The following is a 26,364-nucleotide window of genomic DNA, read 5'->3' as shown; positions in this document are numbered from 1 at the left end:
GACAGACCGTATTATTTCTTGGAAATCATATTTTATTCCACAATATAACTTTTGCTCTCCCGGGTACAAACATTCGATACAAGATAACATATTTCAAAAAATATATTTTAAATATAAGACCCAAAAAATATATAGATATAAACAATATATGGAAAGCATTAACGGCTGGATTAGTGCTCTGCGTGATGGGGGATTTTTTGCTCCTGTCTCTTTAAGGCACGATGGTGGATGATAATATATATATTTTTTTAAGTGAGTTAAGGACACACAACACGCGCACAGCCACACACGCGCGCGTCCTCCATATGTGCTGCATTAAAGAGCCACGACTGTGTGACGTGTGAAGCAACACTGGGGCTGAGTGACCCACAGCCCGGCCTGTTGGCTAGCTTGCGTCCACATTTCCTGTTATTGGCGTTGGAAGTGCATCGGCGCAAAGTATAAACAGCTCGGCCACATTAAGGACGCCCTTTGAGGCGGCTTTTTCCTCACACACACACACACACGCGCGCGCTCACACGTACACACTGATTTGTTACCTAGCTATGTACATGACTTAATGCGTATGAAGCAAGCGACTCACTGGCAAGATGTCCTCTCTGAAGCTTTCTGGGAAATTGTTACTCATGAGCACAACAGTACACAAACTTCTTGATTGTGATGATTATGATGATGATGCAAAAGAAATTCCACAGAAAATGTCATTTAAAAGCTTTTATAATATAATTGTGCCTTAGCTGGGTTTGTCTGTGACTATTTTTTAACACCTCAGTATGGATATCTAATGAATGTGTAGCGATTTGATGACATCATAGTATGGTTATTTATTTTTTTTTTTTTTTAAAAAGTCACTTCAACCTAATTTGATAACCGTATGTAAACTCAAGTTAAATCTGGATCTGATCCTGCTTGCGCATTTAAGCAAAATGTACAGTGTGCTCGGCGGGGACAGACATTGGCTGCGTTACGGCGGCGGGCGCTCAGAAGGCGTACGCCCCCACGATGACGGTGAGCCTCAGCAGCGAGCTGGAGTGGTAGTTCATGGCCAGGTGGTGCGTGATCATCTCCAGGTCCACCACGTACTCCCTGGGGCCCGACAGAGGCTTGGTGAGCACCAGCATGGCGCTGGCGTTGCTGGAACGCTGCGCGAACAAGGCACTGCTCAATAACGCTGAAAAGTTAGGCCACTCCCCCCACAAAGCACACATACGCGTCCAACAAATGAATACAATGCAACAGTATACGCTGACGGCATCCTCTGGATATTCACTTTGATTATGTTAATAGTAGGACTGTCAAAATTAAAGAATTAACTCTGGAGATTAATTCAAATTTCATAACGCACTAAAAAAATTAACTCAGTTAACTCAGTTTTATTTACTTCCTGTAGCAGCTGACCTCTGCTCACCGTGCAGCCAAACTTAGAGGAGAGTCACTGTCGCAAAGACGGGACTTTGATGTAGTTTTACTTTAAAAAGTTGTTCGACGGCTCATTGGAGAAATCCAAAATAATTTGCATACTTTGCACAGCCAAATTAGTTCTACGTCTTTGGTGTTTCGTTCAACTGTTGTATTTTACAAGAAAAGAATCGTGTTCAAGGATCAAAGAGGGCTATTATAACAGTCTTTGAATCGAAATATACTTTGATTCTTTTTTTAATTCCAAGATTTTACTCAAGTATTTGGTTCCAAGCTTCGTAAAAAATTGTAGATGAAAAATACGATTAATCGCGATTAATTATGGAAAATTTTGCGATTAATTAGTTGAACATTTTCAATCGTTTGACAGCACTAGTAATTTTATTTATTTACTGGACATTCCCTTTGATTATGTTAATATAATACATTCTAAAAACAGTTGGGTCAAACATAACCCAATTTGAGTCCCAAAATCCAACAAAATGACCCCCAAAATTGGGTTGTTTTGTAACTTTGTACGACTTACCCGGAGGAAGAAATCCCCCGCCTCATTGCCGGCTTTGATCCGGAAGGTGTTGTGCGTGTTGGCGTAGATGTTGGTGGCTTGAATCTGGAAGATGTCGGCGGGCACGGGCCGCTCGGCCTGGATGCTCATGTACTTGTAGACGATGGACGGCGGCAGGCCCTGACACTCGGCCTGAGAGCGGCAGATGCAGCGGCTGGCAAAAAGCAAAGCAATCGCCCCACTTTTACCGACGGCGCGGCAACAGACGGCAAAACAAGCGGCTTGCGTTGACGCACTTTTCCGAGGATTGCGTGTAAGGCGCCTCGCAGGGGTTTCTGGGATAGCAGCGGAAGCCGCCGTAGTAGTTCCAGCACACCTCATCGTCTTGGCAGTTGTGTGTGCCCGTCTCACACTCGTTCACGTCTAGTCATGACAAAAAAAAAAAAAATGTCTTCAAATATAGCTACAGAAGGAATCCAACAGATTTTGACCATGAACATGGTTTTGAAACGCTAGCCATCGTTAAGATCGCTTTTGTCAAAGGTTGCCGTGGCAATATTTTCTACAGCACTGTATTTATCTATTCAAAACGTTTGTATTAATTCCATGAAATAATATTTTTTTACGACTAACTTCATTTCATTCTCATCCATGGAGATCCAGTAGAGTGCCTCGTTGTCTGCCACGAGTGCACACATGCCATGCAGAGAAACGCAGAAGAACAAAGAGGGAGGATTTTCATTTTTTTTTTTTTTTTTAATATTTAATTTGACAGCAAAGGTGCGGACAGGGGCTTGGTTCCGGCGTGGCCGCTTTAGCGTGCCTCGTTGTCACGTTTGAAAAAACTCCCGGCGAGGTTTTAAGTGGATGTTTCCGCAGCTCAAAAATGTCATAATGTGTTAGCATAAGATGCTAGATGAAGCAGCATCGATTTTTCCAGGTTGTAGAAGTGCTGTTTGATTGGCTATTGACAGTTGATCCGATCTTTCAGCGGACACGCCTACAACTTTGGAGATCAGAGAAAACGGCGTCACCATTTTGAAGCTTCATCTTAAATCCATGGCGATTTTTCAATCAAAGCAAACTTTGAAGACATATTTACCTTCACTTTAATAAGGTAAATTTGTATGTCCCGTGATTGGTCGGTAAGAGCAAAACCGTTCGACTGGCGAAACAGTGAGATGCCCATATTAATAAATTAAATAATCAGCATCTCTGGTGACTATAACAAATCTGATTTAAATCTTGGGTCACGCTAGATAAATATTGATGTTGAACTGCTCCACATGATGTCCGTGGCACATTTGCGAGCCAACTGTGTTGCAATCATGGACACCCAGGTACCAGAATACGCGGCCCGCCACTGAGTAGTAGTTCTGGGTGGGGGGGGATCCTGCATGGCTGACGCCAGTTACGCAAACAGGCATTAGAAGCAAGGCCGTGAAAAAATTAGCCCGGTCACGGGTAGTCCAAACCGCAGTTCTATTTGTGGCACAGCGACGTGGATTCATCTCCTTCCCCGAGACAAGCGGCAGGATTCATGGGCGCCCCTCGAGAGGCCTGCACCTGACCGAGTCAGCGAGGGCAAAAACATAACATCAAATAAATCCACTTCAAAAAACTAACACCGTGCGTAGGTGTGAATTCACTGAGGGGAAACACTATGTTGATGTGTCGGTGGCTTGTTGTGCTGCTTCGGGGGGGAGGCTTGGTTCTTATCGCGAGTGAGGCATAAGAATTGATGCATCGATTGACACGGATTCTGTTGAATAAAGGTAATGACAACGAGAGTTTGACCCTCGAACTAATGTGTCCGATTATAATTGATCGCAATGGAACAACGTGGGAGTTTGCGTTTGACTTTGGTGGTGTGACTGCATTCAAGCAGTGATCACATTTACATGAACCTTTTCAGAAATTTACAACAGTGTCTCAGGCTAAATGGCTGTGACCAGTGGCGTTCCCCAGGGGTCAATCCTGGCACCCCTATTATTCAACCCGCACATGCTTCCATTAGGCCGGCTAATACACAGCAATAAAGATGAACCTCAAATCTACATGTCTCTGATGGCATGTGGACATGGTCAGCTGGGATAGACTCCCGCTTTATGTGAAACTGGTCTGCGCGGCAAATAAGGGGCGAGGAGTGCTGAGCAACAGAACGGACTGATGGAGGATGTTGCAGTACCTTGACACAACCTGTTGCCCTGCAGCTGGTATCCCTCCGGGCACTCGCACGAGTAACTTCCCGGACTGTTGATGCACTGGTACTGACACATGTAGCTGGAGAAGCTGCATTCGTCAATGTCTGCACAGGAAACAGCAACATACATGATGATGTCATGATACACTACTCGCAATCAATTTATGGCTATTGGGCTTCTAGTTTTTTTTTTTTTTTTTGATGAACAGGTGCATGTATGTGACGTTGACCTTGACAGGAGACCAAATCCGGGGCCAGCTCGTGGCCTTGGTTGCACTGGCACAAGAAGGAGCCAATCAGGTTGTAGCAGTGGTGCTGACACGGACTCTGCGTGTCGCATTCGTTGACATCTGACAACGTGACCGGAGGCAATTTCGTTAAGGCACACATTCCACGTTCATGCGGAACATAAATCAACAGGTAGACAGTGACAGTAGCCGGGGTGGCCGTCTGTCAGCAGGAGGAGTTCATGCTGCTCGCTCAGCAGTTTTGGTTTTCCCCGCCCTCGTAATCGACGTGACGAGGCGAGATTCACTGCCTTCTCTTTATCGTGTGATGCAACGCTGCCATCTAACGGCATATTCTTGTCATTACAGTGACGTGGAAATCTGAATTTCGCAGACACGCTGGGCGAGACGCTAGCTGCTGAAAAACTTACTCGACAAAAGCTATTCGTCCGTCGGTGGCAGTGCACGATTGCCCACGACCGTGAATGAGTTCATAGCTTTAAAAAAAAAAAAAAAAAAAAGTGTAAATGTATATTTACAATGATGGCAAAGGTGTACCTAATAATTTGGCCTGCTCAGCCCGCAATGTTTTGCCATGACGTGTGTGGTCTTATTTCCTCGTCCTTGTAAGCATTCTAGCATCAGCGATGACGATTACTACTAACGGCTCCTGCGGTTTCGCTGGGCCTTTGTATTATTGAACCTGGCAGAAGATAAATACAATGTTGCTTTCAACGAAGCGTGCCATTCCGTTTTTACTACTTCCAAACACACGCACGCACGCATACACGTCCTCTGCTTGACTTACCGACACAGCTGTGGTTATTGGTGGCCAACCGGTGACCTGCATTGCACTCGCAGTAGTACGAGCCCTGAGTGTTCACACACGTGTGCATGCAGTAGTGGGACAGCGCACACTCGTCTCTGTCTGCAGAGACACACGCACACACACACACACACACACACGAACAGCATAAATGGATCCTTTGAGGGTCTTTCAAGTTACAATCCATCTGCTTTGCAGTCATTTGTGAGGACACTCTTTAACGTGTTGAAAACCAAAATACGGTATGTAATTTATATATATTATATATATTAGTGCTGTCAAACGATAACATTTTTAAAACGAATTAATCGCGAAATTTTCCAGAATTAATCGCGATTAATCGTAATTTTCAACTACAATTTTTTACAAAGCTTTGAACCGATATTTACTTCAGTAAAATCTTGGAATTCATATGAAAAAAAAATGTTGACGTATATTTGGATTCAAAGACTTCTAATAGCTTTCTTTGATCCTTGAATACGATTCTTTCCCCTGCTTTTGATCCGATGTGAGACTGGAGGTTTTCTGCTGTTTTCCAGTGTCTATTGTATATAGTATTTTGTGTTTTCATTTATTGCTTTCACTTGTTATATCATTGTTGTTTTGTTGTTACGATGTAAAGTGCTTTGTGACAGCTGTAGCTGCTATGAAATGCGCTATAAAAATAAAGTTGCATGGTATTGTATTGTATAAAACACGGCAGTTGAACAATACGCCAAAGACGTGCAACTCCTATGGTATTTGAATTTGGCTTTTCAAAGTGTGCAAATTATTTTGGATTTCTCCAACGAGCCGTCGTGCAACTTTTTAACGTAAAACTACGTATATATATATATATATATATATATATATATATATATATGAATATATATACACACACACATACATACATTTATTTGAAAAAGGAATTCATTTGTTTCGATTCCATGCACCAGCCTCTTTTAAAGCAAAACCGATTTTCCGATTTTTCCTTATAGCGCTATTCCGTATGTATGTGTCGGTAGTAGTAATGATGTTTTAGTAAATGACAAAGACTGACCTACACATTGGTCTCTGTTCCTCTGATAGCCCGCAGGACATTGGCAGCTGTACGAGCCCCTGGTGTTGAAGCAAGTCTGCTCGGGCCCGCAAGTGTGTCGGCCTGTCGCGCACTCGTCTATGTCTGCGCTCCACACACATACACACACACACGCGCACGCACAAACGCAGACACACGCATGCATACTGAAACATGTGGCAAACAAAGCCAAGCAATACGACGCAAGGTGAGGTTTTGCATTGTAAAAACGCTGTGTGTGTTTGTAGGGGGGGGTCACTGACATGGTCACACAGTGCACGCATCGTAAACTCACACAGAAAAAGCAGGCGGGCAAAAACACACACATGGCTCATCATTCTGTATGATATACGGTACGGGTGCCTTGTTTTTCCATTCTCAACAAATGTCCATATCACTACGTCAGCTCACAAATCCTTGCCTCAACGGGTTTGGTTTTTGGCGTTGCCGGCCGCTCGTTGTCGATTTTTTGGGGGATACGCCGTGACTCGGGTGAAATGGAAACTAAAACGGAGCAATGACGAGAGCGTCATGCCATGGCATGTGGGCAAGGAGAGCCAAAATTGCCAATGAACTTCCGGCCATTGATTCAATTGCAAAAACAGTCAAACACACAAATACAAAATGAAAACACTCTCAAGGAGTTGCTGGAGGAGTTGCTGCTCACACCACAGACTAACCAGCCAACTCCACTCCAGCTGCTGATGTCACTCACTCGGCCACGCCCCTTTAAGGCACGCACCCAACACACAAATCATTATTTGATAAAACCAGCTTATTTCTTTCCATGGTCTTTCATGATGTTTTATGTTTTACATTTTTTTAGGGCTGTCAAAAGATTAATCGCGATTAATCGCAAATACAGACTTTTACGTCATTTTACTTAAAAAGTTACTTGACGGCTCATTGAAGAAATCCAAAATAATTTGCACACTTTGCACAGCCAAATTCAAATACCATATTTGTTGTACATCTTTGGTGTATCGTACAACTGTTGTATTTCACAGGAAAAGAATCGTATTCAAGGATCAAAGAAAGCTATTAGAACAGTCTTTGAATTGAAATATACTTTTTTTCCACGTTAATTCCTACATTTTACTCATGTAAATAATAGTTCAAATCTTCGTGAAAAATGCAGTGGAAAAATGCGATTAATCGCGATGAATCTTTTGACAGCACTCATTTTTCATACAATACAGTGGTACTTTTCTTGCTGGAATGGATGAATATGGTATTTCAATCAATTTAAATGAAGAAAATTCAATTTTTTAAATTCATAAGTGAATTGAGTCACAACGTTGGTCATGGTACGACTGTATACACAAACAGTATATTGGCCAGAACATCCCATTTGTTGTCAAAATGTATCACTTCCTGCATTTTGTGACAAAATTATATAATTGCAAATAAAATGCTGTCAATCTTTAATTTATCGGACAAAAACATGACGGGAAAAAACTCGACAGCAAGCTATTTATCTCCAAATTGATGAAATACCGCTCGTGAAATACAGCATACGATTGAGCGCCATCTGCTGCATCCCTCCTACCTAGTCTTCCTCTTCTTTCGAAACGCGTGTCTACTTACACCCCCACCCCACTCACACATACACACACACACACACACACACACACACACACATCCGCACACACAGGCGTAGAGCATCCAAACACGCCCATGCACTCTCATCCCAGCAGGCCCACCAGCAGTCTTCCTGGGTGGTCCCCCCGATGCAGAAAGACATTGGGCATCAGTTTCACAGTATGTCAAGTGAATGATCCTCAATACCACACACACACACACGTGCACAGAAGTGGGAAAGAGGGAGTCGTTATTTTTGTGATTTGGCATGTGCGCGCATCAAAAACAGTGCAAAAAAAAACAAATGTTTGCAGTGAGTGGAAAAAGCTAAAATTGTGCTGCTGCTCGTTGATGTGAACAATGCGGCGAAAAGAAAAGAGCCAAAAGTCTGTCGAAAGCTCGACATAATTGTTCGGGTTATGTCCCGCATGACATATGATGGGGGATTGACTTTGAAATATAAACACAAATATGAAAAAATGAGTGCTGTCAAACGATTACATTTTAACTACTTAATCGCAAAACATTCCATAATTAATCACGATTAATTATATTTTCCAACTACAATTTTTTACAACGCTTGCAACCGTTATTTACTTGAGTAAAATCTTGGAATTAATGTGGGAAAAAAAAGTATATTTCGATTCAAAGACTGTTCTAATAGCCCTCTTTGGTCCTTGAAGACGATTCTTTTCTTGTAAAATACAACAGTTGAACGATACACCAAAGACGTACATCTAACATGGTATTTGAATTTGGCTGGAGTGTGCAAATTATTTTGGATTTCTCCAATGAGCAACTTTTTAAAGTAAAACTACGTCAAAGTCCGTCTTTGCGACTGTGACTCTCCTCTAAGTTTGGCTGCTCAGTGAGCAGATGTCAGCTGCTACAGGAAGTCAATCAAACGGAGTTAACTGAGTTAATTATTTTAGTGCGTTATGAAATTTAAATTAATCTCCATAGTTAATGCTTTAATTTTGACAGTCGTAGAATAAATACAAATAGCTGCGTCTCTGGAGTGCCTAGCCATCTGTCACCTGAAATTAAACAAAAAAGTGGTAACGCATTTTAATCGTACATTAAAAAAAACATCAAGTGAAATTTGCCCATTGAAATGAATTGAAATGTAATTAATCTGTTCCAGCAGCCACATGTATGGCCTTTCACCGTTTCAAGAGTCTCAACATTATCACTGCTTTGATTTGCAAAATTTGATTTTCATTTTGGTGTATTTTGGGTGGCTTTCGGAAAAGTCTCCAAATTTCAGAGTGAAAGAATGACATTTAGCAAATTTTTGTAGATGTTAAGCGTTGTTGACCAAACAGCATGTCAAGAATCGCTTCAAATGGTGGAGGAAAAAAAAAAGCATAACATGTCTCCTTTAATTCAAACCCAAGCGCTGAAGACAAAATATTTGAAAGTGTGCGTCGGCCATCTAATTGCACCCGTAGCATCTGCCGTAAGTACAACTTGGCGCAGTGCTTGGCGAGGCAAAGCCTTGAAGCGTGTCAACAGACAAAAGCCAGTCTGGTCCAAAAGGGCAACCTGAGAGACATCAGGTGCAAACTTCATACGGGCACAGACAAGACTGCTCCACACGCCACTATATATTTAAAAAAAAAAAAAAAAAGGATGAAAGCAGTGTTGTGCCGGGAAATCCAACGCTCACTGATGTGGCTTGAAAGGCACCTGTGTCGGACTTCAATAGCATCACAGTAAACGAAGGTAACCCCGTGGAAAGTAGTCGGGAAAGACGGGATGTGGTATTGCTGTTTAAAAAAACAACAACAACAAAATATGGCAGCACATTGCCTACTCTCTAAATTCTGCACTGCCATAAATCTAATTAGTCGTAAAAAAAACAAGCCTGTGGGTAGTACCGTATGCTAACATGCTAGCAACAAGCTAGTGGACTTGTTAGGACGAATTGAGATGGTTTGGTTGAACTTTTTGCCATGAATCGAATTAGTCGTAAAAAAAAAACAAGCCTGTGGGTAGTACCGCATGCTAACATGCTAGCAACAAGCTAGTGGACTTGTTAGGACGAATTGAGATGGTTTGGTTGAACTTTTTGCCATGAATCTAATTAGTCGTAAAAAAACAAGCCTGTGGGTAGTACCGTAAGCTAACATGCTAGCAACAAGCGAGTGGACTTGTTAGGACGAATTGAGATGGTTTAGTTGAACTTATTGCAGTTCAAAAATAGACTTTGACCTGACTTGACTTCAAAAGTAGAGTTTTAGTTTTCATGCTGGCTTGTTTTATGAGTCGGTTAAACAGCTTGAAGCAAGCACGCTTGGCTTCCTATTTTCATTTTATATGATGAGAGAGTAAGGAACATATTCAATAGGAACACTTGAGGTTTTATTTTAAAAGTTTTAGTCTGTTTTAACCATTTTAAATGTGTTTAAAGCATGTGGGAGGGGTAAAACTCTAAGTACGGTCACAGAAATAATGATTTCACGACCCATGTTTCTTCGTTGTTTTCTTCATTTTTAAAGCCTGGTCCAATGCATTTATTTGGACAAATATGACAATGACAAGAAAAATAGCTCATAAGAGTTCAATTCTACAGCTGATTTGAGCTATTTTCCAAGATTTGCTTCATAGCAACCAAAATCTACAGCTGTAGCAAAAGCTACATTTTGTATTCTTCAGCTCAAATAACTTTAATGGTACCAGGCAGTCAAATGAACAAGAAATTGAAGAACCAAAGCGCTCTAATCATTTTTCTTCCGCGTGACTGTGTCTATTTTTTCAACCCATTGCGGAGGACCGTGTTCGAATGAGTGTCAATAAACAGACGGATGTACTTTAAAGGCGGGATCAAGTCAGGACCGCACCTTGCGGCTGAAGGTATTTGGTGATTCACAGCGACTGGAAATGGCGTGCCTCCTGTCAGACAAACACGAGCGCGAAAAACTCGGTGACATCACATTGCTGACATGAAGCCGCTGGAGCATTAACAATCCCGGAAAAAAAACAAAAAACGGGGGGGTGGGGGGAAATTCGCCGTTTTCACCACTTGTTGAGCTAACTGCCTCCCACTCATGGGTCTTGTGTGAGTGGCGCTTGACACTGTGGACAATTGAGTGAAGCGGAAGCCAAAAGTAGGCAGGCCTGACTCGTGCTGGATGTTTTTATTGCAGAGCTGGGCAAAATGACTTTGAGTTAAATTCCTGCAGAAGGGGGGAAGGCGGCGATTAGGGGTGGAGGCCTTTATTTGTCCAAACACATTTTTGGAATAATGTGATATACTGTGCATGGCGCACACACACACAAAAATTAAAGTTAGGGGTATTAGGCTGTGGGGTGAAATTTCCAGATGAACCTAAAATGTACTCTAAGCTTTCGAGGTGAACGTAATTTGACCTTCTGTCAACATTTGAATGTCAAACAGTTCACTGTTTTTGTCCTTCTTGCACAAATTGCAGTTTGTTGCTTTTTTTTAAACACCTTCATTTTTCATTCATTTAATTTACAATTTCTTGTTTCGATTTGAGGTATTTCTTGATTTCTTGTAACCTTAACTGGGGAGACACAGGAAGGTATAAAAGTAGACATCCTTACACTACAGTTTAGTCAAATTTTTCTTGTCAAAAAAAAACATTTTGGGTGTTTTCGAGGGCTGGAATGGAATATTTGGATAGCCATTCGTTTTAATGGGGAAAGATGATTTGAGATTCGATCGTTTTTTGCGATCCAATTGAAATCGTCTCTCATGGCGCCACAGCTGATTCGCTGTTGACGTTTGCGGCCTCGTCTTCTTTTTCTCATTATGGTTAAGATGAAAGTCTTTCAGTAGCGCTCAGTGCTGCCCGGCATGTTTCAGTGGTACAATGTGGTACTACACTCACTTTGGACTGAAAAAAAAAAAAAACAAAAAAAAAAACAACAACCCGAAACCACTTTATTAAAAAGCAGCTATATAACAGGCACGCGAATCATCAACCACTTGGTCTGCATTCAAAGTGAATCAGCATTTTCTGACAAATTTGTTTCACTTTGATGAACTTGAGCGCTGTTTGGCTTGTCACGATTACGACAAGAGAACCTGGCATGCAGTACATCTCAAAGTAAATGATTAGTACACGTGTGTGCGCTGTAAGGCAAAGAACGCTCTAAATAAAAGCATATGCGCAGCCCGGCAACATCTCACTAACCAACTGCTACTTTGTCGCTGCAGCCTTTGATGCGCTGCCAGTACTCGTGTGTGCGTGTGTGTGTGTTTGCGTGTGTTTGCGGGTGAGGTGAGGGGCGGGAGGGTTTATCCCATACTCGGAGGGCTCCTGGGTCCCGTAAAACCCCCGACCGCAACTTAGCGCATGGAGTAAGTCCATATAGTTGACACATAAAAGCGTTTTTTTTTTTTTTTTTTTTTTTCCTTTTTCGTTTTAGCTGCAACAAGCCACCAAAAGCGATGATGTGTGAGGTCATCCGCATTTACTTGACACAGCTCTCTTGTTAGCAACACGCTCGAGCGAGGCTTTCCAGGGGACAAGTGGAAGTGGAAAGAATGAGGGGGGAGAGAGAGAGAGAGAGAGAGAGAGAGAGAGAGAGAGAGAGAGAGAGAGAGAGAGAAAAGGGTGGAGGACTTCTTTTTTTTGTTGTTGTTGAAGATTTGAAGTTAGATTTACGGCGTGATGTCAGAGTTTTAAAACTCCCTTTGCTCTTTTCGGGATTAATTCTAAAGGCCTCGTGGGAGTTTTGGAGAGGGAGCTCAAAGAATGCATGTGTGTGATAGTGTGTGCGCGTGTGGTTGCACATGAAAATGCAGTGCTGGGAAGTAATGAAGTAAAAATACTTTGTTACTTTTTTAGGGGTCCGTATCAGGGTTATAATAGTTTGGGATTTTTCATTGTAGTTACTTTGACATTTTTTTTCAAATTTAGTCCATTTATATAGAATTTTACAGTGAGTTTGCTAGTTTTTATTAGTTTTATATTTTGTAAATGCTTCATTTTGGTTGAGTTTTTATTAGTTTTAATATTAGTTTTATTTATTTATTTTTTTTTACATAGTTTTCATTAACAATAATAACCCTGATCTGTGTGTAAATCTTTGTCTTTCTGATGACTTTTTCACTTTTCGTGAGCCCAGTAGCACGATTGCTCTAGTCATTTTTAACTTACGGTCGCAATGTCCAAAAATCTCTGATACTTTTCCAAAAATGTCTTGTTGACGTGAGCAGCTATGCTATCAGGCTAACAATATGGCATTTAGGCGTACACATTGTTAGTATAACAGAATAATTGCCTATGTCATTTTTTGAACGTTTAAAAAGTTTCACAAAAAAACCATGGAGGAAAAGAAAAAAGTCAATATTTGAAGAAATATTTTTTTTTCACTAAAGATATGAAATACTCACTTTTTTGCATCAATTGTTAAAGGGTTAAAGAATAAATGCAAACCTATTGAACTTAAAGGCGAAACACAACTGAACTGCAGTGATTCTTTAATGCACCACTAGGGGGATCCGTGTACCAATTTTAGTACACGTACCACATGTTGAGAACCGCTGCTTTAGTATGCTCAGTCGATTTGTTTGCTTTGCATGCATATTCTCATGAAAAGCAGCTTGGACTGAAAAAAAAAAAAAAAAAAAGGGAGTGTTTCCCTTTCAAAGCAAGCCGGAGCATAAAGCAGATAAGAAAATCAAAAGAAGCGAAGACATAACTCTTATTCGCATTAGAGTGTGAAATATTTTCGTGTTATGTTGTTGAGAGGGGAGTTTTAGTTACGCTTAAAGCCCGGCTCACTTTGATTTGTGCTCCCAAAAGGTCAAAAACAGCCCGATGTGTGCCAGCAACATTCTCTCTTTTGCTCCTGTCTGGTAATGACCTTTCTAGCTTCCTGGGAAGTCAAACGACCCAAAAAGTGATCCCATTTGGAGTTCAAGCAAAAATGTTTGTGGAGATCAAAACCAACTTTCGGATTCAAATTGGGTACAACCTAACATATAGATAGATACCGTATTCAATCTGTGAGCAAGTGGGTAAAATGTATTCTTTTAACTGAGAAAAAAAAAATAGTGAAACAAATGTTCACTATTTTTATTTTTATTTTATTTTTTACATTAAAAAAAATAATTGAATAAAAGTTTTGCAGTCTTGTAACATTCAACGTTTGTTCACTCACGGCAAAAGGAGAACAATGTCGGGCAGGAACGGATTCATTTCATTTCCATTCATTTCAATGGGGAAAGCTGATTTGCACAACTATTGAGCGTATTTGTACGGTGTAATTATCTATGTACCTTTGAGTGCCTACCATGAAACTTAAAATCTGCTTTTTTTAAAAAAAATTTTGGGAAAAAAGTCATAATGTTACAATAAATAGAGAAAAAAAGTTGTAACATTACACTGGTAAAAAAAAAAAAATTTAATCACAGATGCAAGTAAACCTTTCTATATGAATTTTATGCGCTGATTCCGTATATGCACCAACAATACAATATATAATACTTTATATATTTTTAGTAATACTTAAGAATGTAGGGTTAGGTTCAGCAACGGGTAGATTTTTTTTTAATTTTTATTTTTTATAATGTCATCGCTATAAATTACAACGCACGGTAATATCCGTATTGCGCAACCCTTTAAAGGTCAAACTTGTCATATTCAAGTAAAGATTTGTTACCATCATATCAGGGCATTTGAATTGGTCCTTACGTGTAGGTGAATGAAAACTTGTTGAAAAAACGGAACCCAAAATTGCATCGTAATGGCAATTGAGATCTGCAGCTAAAGGGAAGCTCCGCGATTGCCAAAATAAAAAAAAAAAAAAAAAAAAAAAAAGCGCTGCGTGGAGATTTATAGGCACTGCGTGTCCCTTTCCCGACATGAGGTCAACGGAAAGATCAGCATGCGGTGAGCAGATGAGTGGAGGAAGCAGCTGGCCCCTGGACAGGCCCCAACAACAACAGCCGAACAACAGCTTTGTGGACACGTTCACCTAGGACACCGCGCAGAGGTGCCGCTCCCCAAGCACCCGTCGCTGATGTCAGCAAGCGCGCAGGTGCTGCTGCCTTGCGCCATGGATACGCGTCGCAAGGAAAAGTTGGCCTTTGGGTTACCACCAAACCTAAGGCGGGGAATTTGATGTTTCCCTTGAACGGAATGGGAATCGTCCCAGCGATGCGGATTGCATGCTTAGCGAACGCTAAGCACGGATTTTGCTGCCAAATTTGAACCCAAAGGCTACACGGATTTAAGTTAAGCAACAGAATTTTAGAACGTTTCTGAATTGTAAAACTAGCGGCTTCTGGGAACTTGAAACACTCGTAAGTCGGGGCGCTCTTAGGTCAAGGCAATCACAAACTTGCAGTTAGTCAGGATTACGCCCAAAAATATATTTAAGTCCCCTATTCAGAACCAACCTTAGATTTGAGAAATTCTTGGTTTATTCCTGTTTTTGCAATCGTTTTCCTCGCCCTCAGATTTCCTTCAAACTAACCTGGAGTTGTGAGGAACCCATATAGCCAATAAAAATACTCATAGGCATGTATTCTTTATCCTCTGCGAAAAACGTCTTCAATTACAGCAGCTTACTGAATCACTTACAGTGGTTGTGAACCTCTTCTTCATTCGACTCTCCATGAATGCATTATACTGCCCCCGGTGGCCAGAAGGAGCTCCAATGTATTAATCATGATGCTCAAAATGTTTTATTCTTTACATTCTAGTTCTGTTTTGATCAATTACATTGTTATAGTGTGCTATTTTTCTGACTAAAAATCACATTACAAAAAAAAACCCAAAAAAAACATTTTTGGGGGCGAAGGCTTATTTAATGTTTAAATTGCGTGGGAGGGGCAAAACTAAACACTTTCGATATGGTCTCTATACGGTTGATATTTGATAAACGGGGGTTCATTGCCATAAAAATTTGGTCGCGTGTCTCCTTCCTCCAAATATCAGCAGGTTGTCAAATGGAAAGGTGAAACTGTGAAGTTCAGCGTGGCGTTCCGCCCGCCCGCTCGCTCGCTCTCCCTGTGCTCGTTCCCCGCCCGCATTCCTGCTTCCCGCAGATCGATGTGATGCTTATCTGTCAAGGTGGTGAGTAATTTTTACCATCACAAAAGACGGGAGCAAACGAAAGAAGAAAAAACAAAACAAAAAAAAACAAAAAACGCTTTGACATTCCAGAGATATTCCTCTCGAGCCATTGCATGCTAATGGGAAAAAAATGTTAGCACTGTGGGAAGACATGAAAAGTGTACAGGTTCTCCCCCCCTGTCACATGTCACACGGGGGGTCTTAGCGGCACTAATATTTGTAAAAGATTTCCATCACGACAGGTGGAGATGTCGCTGAAGTTCACCAGGCATGCATGCGGGCGCTAATGTGGCCGGTGTGACCTCAGCGAGAGCAGACGGGTAAACAGGAGGGGCAAGTCTGTGCGTGCCCCGCGCTAGCTGCAGCGCATGAGTGCCTAATTTTGGCCATGAAAAATACAATGATGCCTTCACTTATTGTCGCGATCTGTGCTTTTGTTGACTTTGTGGCGTGATTTCCTTGTTCTTGTTTTTTTCATGTCTTTCCCTTGAAAGCAGAAGTCAACCCAAACATCTTTTTTTCAAGAATATGTTCCCAGCAGGCCCACTAGTTGAAACAGGGCATTCTGATACATATTGCGTTTGTGGAATAAGTGTTAATCCACTCGTTTTTAGCCATCTCTTTGGGCGGCCATTTTTTCTGATTCATTTTGCATTTTTGGAATATAAATTAAGCAGCAAAATGCACTCGTTTTTAGCCATCTCTGGGGGCGGCCATTTTGTCTTCTGTCGACTGAAAATGACATCGCAACTGCTCACGACGACCAATCATGGCTCAGATTCAGAAAACAGGTCAGCCGTGATTGGTCGTTGTGAGCACTTGTGACGTCGTTTTCGATTCACAAATTCACATTGTCGACAGAAGACAAAATGGACGCCCCCAGAGATGGCTAAAAACGAGTGGATTAACACTTATTCCACAAACGCAATGTTTATCAGAATGCCCGGTTTCAACTAGTGGGCTTGCATAGAACATATTCTTGAAAGAAAAACGTTTGCGTTGACTTCCGCTTTATATGTTTTATTGCACCCGTTCTCGTCAGCCATGCTCCTTGTGTCACTTGTGTCTTGCCGGGTGTACCTCGTTGTCTCATCAGTTTTTTTGTATTCAGTTTCTTTCTGTCTTTTGTCATTCACAAAAAAAAAAAAAAGATTATTTTCCAAACCAAAACAAAAAGACAAATAAGAAATGTGTTAAAAATATTTTAGATTGGCATCTGATTGGTTGGCACAAGGGACCAGGATGATGGGAACAGGTGGAAATAAAACCCTATGGAGCAATTCATGAAAAGAAAAAAAATCAAAACATGACAAAACAAAATCGGCCAAAGAAAAAAATCGATTTTGCCAATTTTAAAAGAGCTAATATCGGCCGATTAAATCGGCCAGTCGATTAATCAGTCAGGCCCTAACATTAACTACTGAGAGGCTCAAGCATTTTGACAATTTTAAGTTAAGCGTCTCTAAACAATTTGATCAACAAAATAGTCTTGACAGTCGATTAGCTGTCGATTAATTGATTCATTTGGGTCGGGAGAGTAATTCATATCATCACTTATCATGGTTTTAGTATACAGTGGTACATTACAAGTTCAATTCGTTCCATAACCGAGCTCACAACTGAATTTAGCAAATAGATGTTCCCCATTGAAATGAATTGGCATGTCATTAATGCAATTCCGTTTTTTAACATTTGTTTCCAAACACAAAATACCATAGCTCTGTATTAAAAAAAAAAAAAAAAAAAGGCACTCCGAAGTAAAGTGTTGAAAAAGCATCAGGCGGTATTGTCACGAGCCACGCCAAGTCGCCTTTTAGGGTGGTCTTGGAAGGTGTCCTAAAATAATAACGCTAACCGCCTGTCAACACTGCTAATGACTAATTAGACCACTTTTGATGGACAACATTCATTTGCGGGAGAGGGTGATCTCACCACTGTTGGAAATAAGACTTAATACGCATAAATAAGACTTACAGCCAGCCACTTGTGGCCATCTTCCCTCATGTGTGTGTGTGTGTGTTGGTGCGTGTGTGTTTAGTGGGTGGGCGAGGTCATGGAAATGCAAGTATCATTAAGCTGTCACACTCGCACTTAAGTTTTATAGCTCGTGTGGCTGTTGCAAGCGTAGGTGCCAATTTGTGTCACTACAACAACAAACCGACTGGGTTCAACGTGAAGGTCAAAGAGTTTTTGTCCGGCGTTACGAGTCAAAAGATATCGGCAGGCTAATCATGAAGAAATAAAGAAGCTACCTCCGCCGCAGCGAGTGACTCAATATGAAGCAGACATTTTCAGGCATTTATCGGAGAAGATGAAGAGTACATGCTTGTGAGTATTTTTATGTTATCTGTCTTCCTGTGTCGCCGCACATTTGTCTGTTGCCTAAAGGCTCAAAGTACAACTGTCAATGCTAGCTGTTTGCATGTCAATAGCATTTTCCATTCCGTGTTAGCATTAAGCTAAGCTAGCATTAGGCATTTCTTAAAGTGGAAGTCAACCCAAACATATTTTTTTCAGGAATATGTTCTATGCAAGCCAACTAGTTGAAACAAGGCATTCTGAAATATTTTGTGGTATAAGAGCTAATCCACTCGTTTTTAGCCATCTCCGGGGGCGGCCATTTTGTCACTTCTGTCGACTGAAAATGACATCTCAACTGCTCAGGGCTCAGGTAACGACCATTCATGGCTGACCTGTTTTCTGAAGCTGAGCCGTGATTGGTTGTTCCCTTAGCCTTGCGTAGTCGACAGAAATTACAAAATGGCCGACCAGTGAGACGGCTAAAAACGGGTGGATTTTGCTGCTTAAATCTAATCCCACAAACGCAATATCAAACAAAATGCTGTGTTTCAACTAGTGGGCCTCCTGACATTGATATTCTTGAAAAAAATATATGTTTAGGTTGATCCCCCCACTTTAAGGTGACATTGTTTGGTAGTTTCATAATGTTTAATCGTCTTTGTTTTGTGTTAAAACCTCAACTGGGAACTGCCTGTACACGTTTCGAGCAGCTTCTTGGGAATTCTTTTCCGTTTTTGTCACACATTTGACATATGTCCACTATTGCATCTGGGCTTGGATTGTTATCTGCTGTGGTTTAATCTATAAAACGCTCCTTGGCAAGAGTCCGTCTTCGCTCTCCGCTCACCGCCACCTGCACTCTCCCTTCCGGCGGTTTTATGACGATCTTCGTTCCCAGAAGTCTGCACTACTTTTGCGCGATTGTCTTTTCAATTTCAAAAGCAACTGGTATCAGTGTTGAAAAAAAAAAAAAAAGTTAGCATGCATGATCGGCGCACCCGTTTATAGCCTATTCATCCTTTTGTGAAAATGTGAATTTTTGTATTATTGTCTGTAAATATATAACACTATCACGTTATATTGTATTGTACCTGTCATTTTGGGCCATTTCTTATCGCGGAAAATATGTTCCAGACCCACTCGCGATAGATGGGAAAAAAATGTGTTTTTGAAATACACATCTGCCTTGAGATACAATCATTTTCCCCCATTGAGATGAATGGAAATGCCAATAATCTGTTCCACCCTCGCGTAAAAAATACAAAAATGTGTGTGATGCTCTTTTGATAATATCGCACTCTATAACATTTTACTTTATAAAAACAAGACAAAAGTAATGGCATAATTAAACAGAATGTAAAGAAATGAACCCATTTTGGCCACATTTTTGGCTTCAATTAGACATCGACACATACGGATTTACACGACGGTCTCAGCTCCTCAGTAAATCGCAGTAATATTAGTTCTTCGGAGAGGATAAAGAATATATCGTCGCTGTCCTGTGAAAAACACTTGCCTCCAATTTGGGAAACTTTTTTAATTTTCACTTTAATCCGATGTCTGTAACGCGGAAACATGATTCGGGTAAAAATAAGAAAATGAAAAAAAAATGGAGAGAAGTATTAGCTGCCTATGTGAGTGTTGCCCCACGATTTGTGTTCAAATGTCTGTTGCTCAAAATATGATTATAACAGCGTGACGTATTTTCGCGGCTCACACGCGCCGGGATTTGTAGGAATAAGAAAGCTGCTAAACAGGGTAGCATCCTGTTTTTTCTAGGTTATAGTCGTGCAATTTGGGACAAGCCCACGACGACTTTGAATTTTTTTCAATCATTGATATTTGTAAGGGTTGTTAACAACAAAAAAAGATTTATTTTCACTTTAAACATTTTTTGTATGTTCTTTCATCATCGTATCGATATCTCTGTTCGAATGTAGGGAGTAATAGAAAAAAAAAAAATCAGTCTGAAAATGAATACTAATAAAAGTGCAGATACCCCAAAAAGTATTTGTACTTCCCAACGCTGCTCTTTCTTGTCATATCATCATTTTTCTGTTCAAAACACTCCTTTGGCAGTATAACTTGTGGAAAATTGGCCGCGTTCTTTTCCCTGCCGAGTGTTTCGCTGATCTCTCAGTTTATTCGCCACACACGCGACATGGAGTCACCGGAAAACAAGCGGGGCTGCCCGTCAAAAGCCGTGACGTTATTACGAGTCCTTCTGCGGTCGGGCGCTCGCTCTCACACTTTCATGTTTCTCTCGTTTTTGTGGTTTTTTTTGTTGTTTTTTTTTCTTCCTTCTCCTCTTCCCGGCCTGACGCTGCACTCCTGCTTTGACTCAACAGCATTGAGCGCTGCCATGTTTTACGCCTCAATAAAAGCTTACAATTCACAAAAACACACACATGAGGAACACTATCACACGGATCGTTGCCTTAGGTGTAAAAAAAAAAAAAAAAAAAAAAAAAAAAAAATCACATTTGTTACGCCTGCAGTCACTCGGCACATGCCAGCTGCAGTTACACCGCCGAACACGTGTTGCCACAAATACATAAATTCTGTTTTTTTTTTAGTTAAGTGCAGGAATAAATAGAGAAAAAAGGCCTATATTCACATGACTACTGGGATAAATCAAAGTTTAGTTCCATAGATTTTTTTTTGTTTATTTTAATCGTATTTCTGCAATAAATCAATTCATTCATTATTCATTCATTCCCATTACTAACACCTGGAATATTTACAATGAATTTAATAACAGTCAATTAAATAATTGTTTGGTTACAAAAGATACGTCAAAAAATTAAATATGAGAAATTGTTTATTTGACAAAAAAAAGGCATTCCATTTAATTATTTATTCAAAATAAATATGTTAACCTATTTTTCAATGAACTGCAGTGGAAAAAAACTAAAAATATGAGACCAAAATAAATCATTTAATTTCCACTCTTAAGGTGACCGATTGCCTGAACAACTAAAAAATAAAATAAAATAAAATAAAATAAAATATTTTGGAGAGGAGACGTAAAAATAAACACCTGACATAATGTGTAACCAATCTCATTCAAACTCATGTTAAATTGGAATCGGCACACAATTGCCACCATTTAAATTTGAGATGTTCTAATAGGCTTTTCCTGATATATTTTTTTTACACTCAGGCAGAAGCCTGAAGGGTTTATGCTAAATGCTGACTGCAACGTTTTTGGTGATTTTTGTCATCTACTTTTAACTTCTTTACTTTGCTTTTAAATGTCTTGAACTCGTTTGTTTGTAAATGCTATCCATTGTTGTACTTTTAATGATGTGAAGCACGTTGAGTTAACTTGTGAATGATAAATAAACAAAGTGCCCGCCTTGCCTTGTCTTGCCTTACACGGAACTGTTCATAATTCCCTCCACCTCGACCAAACCACAGGAAACGAATAAAAATTCTTCCCAAAAATGAATAAATATATTTCAGCTCACCAATTTTCGGTTCATATGCAACACTTTGCAGGTTCCACTGCATTTGGAACCAAAGTGGTCATCGAGTTTGATCCCCGCAGAGTCGGCGAGCTCAACATGTTCGTTAGCTTGTTGAGGAGAAGCCAAAAACATCACGCCACGAGCAAGCAGTTGACAAAACGTGACATCACACAAGCTTGCAACACAGCTGGCGCGCACGCGCGCATGTGTCACGCAGATGGATGAACACTTCGCCTCTGGAGCGCTCAAGTCATTAACACGTAATTATCCAATACCGGGCCGGGCCGGCTCGGCGATGCGCGGCCCTGCTGTATTTGGCCAAGTGCAACAGAGGCATACTGATGATATTTTGGGAGATAAGGATCCCCTTCAGGCCAAATATTTTTGAAGCGTGTCGAGTACGGCGGCGCTGCGCAGATGTCAGTGATGGAGGATTCCAATCGGCAAGCGGGATGTTGTAAGCCGCCTTGGCTGCCGGTCAATTCAATCAAACGGCGTTTAAAGCGGGAGGTATGGCGGGGAATGGACATTCTCAGGACTTGCATGCAAATACGTCTTTCCACATCCAAATGAATGGAAACGCTGTTAATCCGTTCTGAGCTCCCCCGCCAAAAATGTTGTCATGTGAACGGTTCCATTCAGCGGGATTACAATTCCATCCGGTATTGTACGGCTCAGTTCGAGAGAGTACGCGATGCGTTGAGTTTCTTGTCGTCATTTTACAATATGAATCAACTTGTCAGTGCTGTAAATGTGGCATTTCCTTCAAAGATATATCTCGCCAATAGAAGACGATATGATACGTATCGCCATATATTTTAGAGTGGAACGTAGGGCTGGGCGATTCATCGAAATTCAATTACAATTACGATGATTACACTCCACGATTACAAAATTGGCATAATAGTGAAAAAAACGATTACTAATATGCTTTGTTTACACACAAGGAAATCAGATATGAATTTTTACATTTGCACCAACTCATTTTATACATTTTGTTTGGAACTTACATCATTATAGTGTTTCAAAGAAATAGTATTTGTCTTTATACTTTTTTTACGTCGAAACATTTTCTTGTTTTGCACCCAAAAAAGAAGTGCTCGTTTGAATAATCGTGATTTCAAATATTGCCAAAATCATCGTGATTAATATTTTTTTTTCCACAAGCGAGCAGCCCTAGTGGAACGATTCGATTTGCAAAAGCCATTTTCAGATTCAAATGTTTTTTGTTACATGTTAACATATATACACATATATATCTACCACTATATGATTTGGTGGTATTAACTAATTTAAATTGTGAAAAAAACAGATAACGCCTCCGTTACGGGAGCTAGCGTACACTCCTGCTGACTGACCGACCACGGCACGTAATTCTGCATTTGCAGGAATAGAAATCGCTCTTACCTCTACAGATGTTCTGCTCGTCCGCCATGAATCCGGCAGAGCAGCGGACCGTCGTCCGGCCGGTGTAAGAGACCCGGCCGGGGAACACCCGAGGGGTCTGCGGCTGGCTGGGCTGGGCGGCGGGCTCTTGGGGGGGGGGCTCCTCACCCTCCTTGCTGATGAAGATGCGGGCGCTCTTGGGAAGGCACAGGTAGCCGCCGTAGTGGTTGATGCACTGCATGCCTCCTTTGCAGGCGTCGTCCAGCAGGGCGCACTCGTCGATGTCTAAACGTGGACAGCAAAAAGAGCGGTGAGACTGAGGAGCCTGAGAACGATTTGAATCAGGTGTGTTGGAGGAGGGAGACATCTAAAACATGCTGGATAGGGGCCCTCGAGGACCGGAGTTGGACATCCATGGTTTTTGGGGCGTACGATTTCATTAAGGAGGTTTCACAAAAATATAGCAATTGCTATTAAGAATACACATCCATTTTGAAGGCATGATCCAAAGCATACCACATCACGCATGTACAACTAAAATGTAGACTTTCAGCTTTCAAAAATGTGCAAATTCAGCGAAGAGGAAAGTGCCAGACTCTCGTTCTGTGCTTTCATGTGATTGGCTGGACTATATTTTGGGGGTGTGGTTTAGCAGAAGTTCAATTCCAGAATGGTACATGCCATGTTTTGATATTACATAACTCTCCAAGAACTTGATGATTATTATTATTAACATTTCTCTGTAAAAAAAAAAAAAAAAAATACCGTGAAGATTAAATAATATTCGCAGATATAGACCAGTCTTACCTTTGCACTGCTCACTAACACTGTCATACTCATAACCTTCAGTGCACTGTGAAGGAAACACAATTATATTAACGACATAAATCGACCAACAATAACAGGGTAGTAATAGCTTTGGATTTCTCATAAAAGATTTTTGTGGCGGATTTTTGATGTACAAGCCCAGTGATTCTCAAAGTGTGGTAGTAGTACAATTAGTAGTACATAGGTGCCCCCTAGTGGTACGTCAAAAATCGCCCCCGAAGTACAGATCAGTTGTATTTAACTTAATCATCAAGAACGATTATCTTTTTATTTTAATTTTTTGTTTTATGTGCAATACATTTCAATTGAATCATTATTCATTTATCATTTATTTTTTTCATATATTTAAATGCAGTGTTGTTCAAACTTACTTAAACTGAGTCATCGGGCTTGGTTACGGAACAAATTATACTCGTCAAGGACCCTGTTACATTATTTTCTGAAATATTTTATGTATTAAAAAAAACTGCAATAAAAAGAATATGAAAAAATACAGTGACTAAAATGACCTCAAATCTTTAAGATGATTATTTCTGGAATTTAAATGACATTTTTTTCCCCCTGTTCATTACAATTTAACTGTTTTTTTTCTTTCTTACCGAATAAGAGATGGGCTCCTGAGCCTCCTGTGGGAGGGCGCAGGTGAAAAGGGCAGCGAGGAGACCCACGCAGATCCACAACATGTTGACGGTCACTGTGGGAGTGAGTGAGAGACAGAGAGAGAGAGAGAGAGAGAGAGAGAGAGAGAGAACGAGAGAGAGAGAGAGAGAGAGAGAGAGAGAGAGAGAGAGAGAGAACGAGGGAGAGAGAGAGAGAGGCACAGTCATGTTTTAATAGCACGTATGATGACGTCTTTAACGAGTCCTGACATCTCCTGTAATGTCATGTTGATGCTGGAACTTGGGGGAATTTGAAGACGAAAAATGAACGATCGCTGCGTCAAAACCGTGCGTAAATACGCACCAGTGGGTAGAACATGCGTGGGTTTAAAAAAAAAAAAAAAAAAAAAAAAGAAAGAAAGGAAGAAAAAAAGGGAAAAAAACGGTTCTTGGCTTACCTGGGGAGCTCAGGCAAGTGGATGCAAATCAGAAGGTCCGACACAATGGAGGTGTCAAGCGTTGTTTTGCGTGGATGGTGCGCGAGTGGAGCAGCATTTGGGATGAACACGAGTGGGTTGAGGGGATGACATGCAGGGGGCGGGAGGCGGGGGGCGGTGTGCCGGCCAGGTTGGGTCTCGCTCACCGGGCTGTAACCGAAGCCCACGAAACAGGCTGCAACGTCGCCCTCTATCGACACCTGGTGGTATTGCAGATGTGAAATTCGTCATACAGCACATCATTTCAGGCTCATAGCTCTTTAAGGATTGATTTATCCTTGGAACATGGAATTTATCGATTCACTCGGTCAATACTTGATTTATTTCAAATGATTAAAAGTAAGGCAAAATAAATTCAAAATAAAGTAACTTTTTATTGTACAGATGTAAGCAATGTCACGAAAAAGGCTGCAACGGCGTACTCTAGCGACAGGTCGTGGTAATGCATACTTTGTTTTTATTACGGTCTCATTGGAAAAAAAAGGAAAAGTTAAACAAAAAATGGTTAATAGCAAAGCATCTCAGTCTGCTAGTTTCCTTTTTAAATTTGTTTTATTTTATATGAAAAATATTTTGAAGCAGTCTTTAAAAATAGATAAAAGTACAATTTTAAAACTAAAATTTTTCATTTAAAGTATTAAAACCTTTTTTTTCCTTCATCAAAATTTACCACGATTAAATAAATACAATGTGTCACAGAAAAAGCTTTGGGTAAAATAAAACATTTCAAATTATGTAAAATAACCGAACAATAATCATAAAATTTTCATAAAAAATGAAATTGTTCACTAAAAAAAAAAAAGAGCTCAGGTCAAATAAAACAAAACAAAAAAACCTATAGATTTTTGTTTATTGGATACGAAAGCATTGGCCTCTCAAAGACAAATACACAATTATTTGATTAAAAGAATGTAAAAGTAGCCATAACGCACATTAGATAATCCTTTAATTCACCTTACAACAGCCCATAGAGCACAGCGCTTGCATGAAAAGAACAACAAACAAATCATTGATTGCCTTCCAGCATATTAACATATGATTCAGTAAAACCGTCACTGTTGCAATATCAAATCTTTGCACTCTGGCACTCGTTCCATTTTTTTTTTTTTTTTTTTTTAAAGTACGGATTGACCTTTTTAATATTCGTCAATCATCTTTGGAGGGGGCTTGAGTATTGCAAATGCTGACCTTCTCCTGTGAGAGGCATGCAGTGGTCAGCAGGTGGTCAAAGCCAATGATGTGTCAGCAGCTTTTGGGATGTTTACAAGAGGAACATCTGCTGCCGTGACGTCACTTCCTGCTCATCAAAGTGAGAGGGGGGGGAGGGGGGGGGGGGAAACAGACCCAAAGAAAGTAATAGGCTCTTGTTTGAATGTTTATTTTAGTTGGCAATGCACAGACAAAAGTA

General features: G+C 40.6%; 1 protein-coding gene across 2 annotated transcripts; it reads right to left on the bottom strand.

The window, feature by feature from the left end:
• Positions 1-11: 11 nt before the first annotated feature.
• efemp1 (EGF-like fibulin extracellular matrix protein 1) lies at positions 12-25,073 on the bottom strand. Of its 2 annotated transcripts, XM_086044359.1 has the most exons (11): positions 24,918-25,073; positions 24,460-24,554; positions 23,840-23,885; positions 23,054-23,317; positions 6,220-6,342; positions 5,163-5,282; positions 4,358-4,477; positions 4,113-4,232; positions 2,221-2,347; positions 1,946-2,138; positions 12-1,142 (listed from the first exon to the last, which is right to left on the bottom strand). In XM_086044359.1, exons 2-11 carry the CDS (start codon positions 24,541-24,543, stop codon positions 981-983), a joined length of 1,359 nt encoding a protein of 452 aa, XP_085900485.1. In that variant the 5' UTR covers positions 24,544-24,554; positions 24,918-25,073; the 3' UTR covers positions 12-980. The 2 variants fall into 2 exon arrangements, with proteins under 2 accessions (XP_085900485.1, XP_085900486.1); XM_086044360.1 differs by lacking the exons at positions 5,163-5,282; positions 6,220-6,342.
• Between the last annotated feature and the right edge of the window lie 1,291 nt (positions 25,074-26,364).

This window comes from Filicampus tigris, chromosome 11 (genome assembly GCF_054856515.1).
Source record: "Filicampus tigris isolate MCC_2025a chromosome 11, RoL_Ftig_1.0, whole genome shotgun sequence".
NCBI classification, from domain to species: domain Eukaryota; kingdom Metazoa; phylum Chordata; class Actinopteri; order Syngnathiformes; family Syngnathidae; genus Filicampus; species Filicampus tigris.
The sequence above is the reverse complement of the archived record's forward strand: the minus strand, read 5'-3'. Positions and strand labels throughout refer to the sequence as shown.

Bases quoted from the DNA above. Each gene is read 5' to 3' on its own strand.
- efemp1 (XM_086044359.1), bottom strand. From the start codon at position 24,543: ATGTTGTGGATCTGCGTGGGTCTCCTCGCTGCCCTTTTCACCTGCGCC. The intron at 4,478-5,162 runs GTAAGTCAAGCA...TCACGTTGTCAG, and splicing joins CAATAACCACAGCTGTGTCG to ATGTCAACGAATGCGACACG. The intron at 2,139-2,220 runs GTGCGTCAACGC...GCTTTTTGCCAG, and splicing joins TACACGCAATCCTCGGAAAA to CCGCTGCATCTGCCGCTCTC.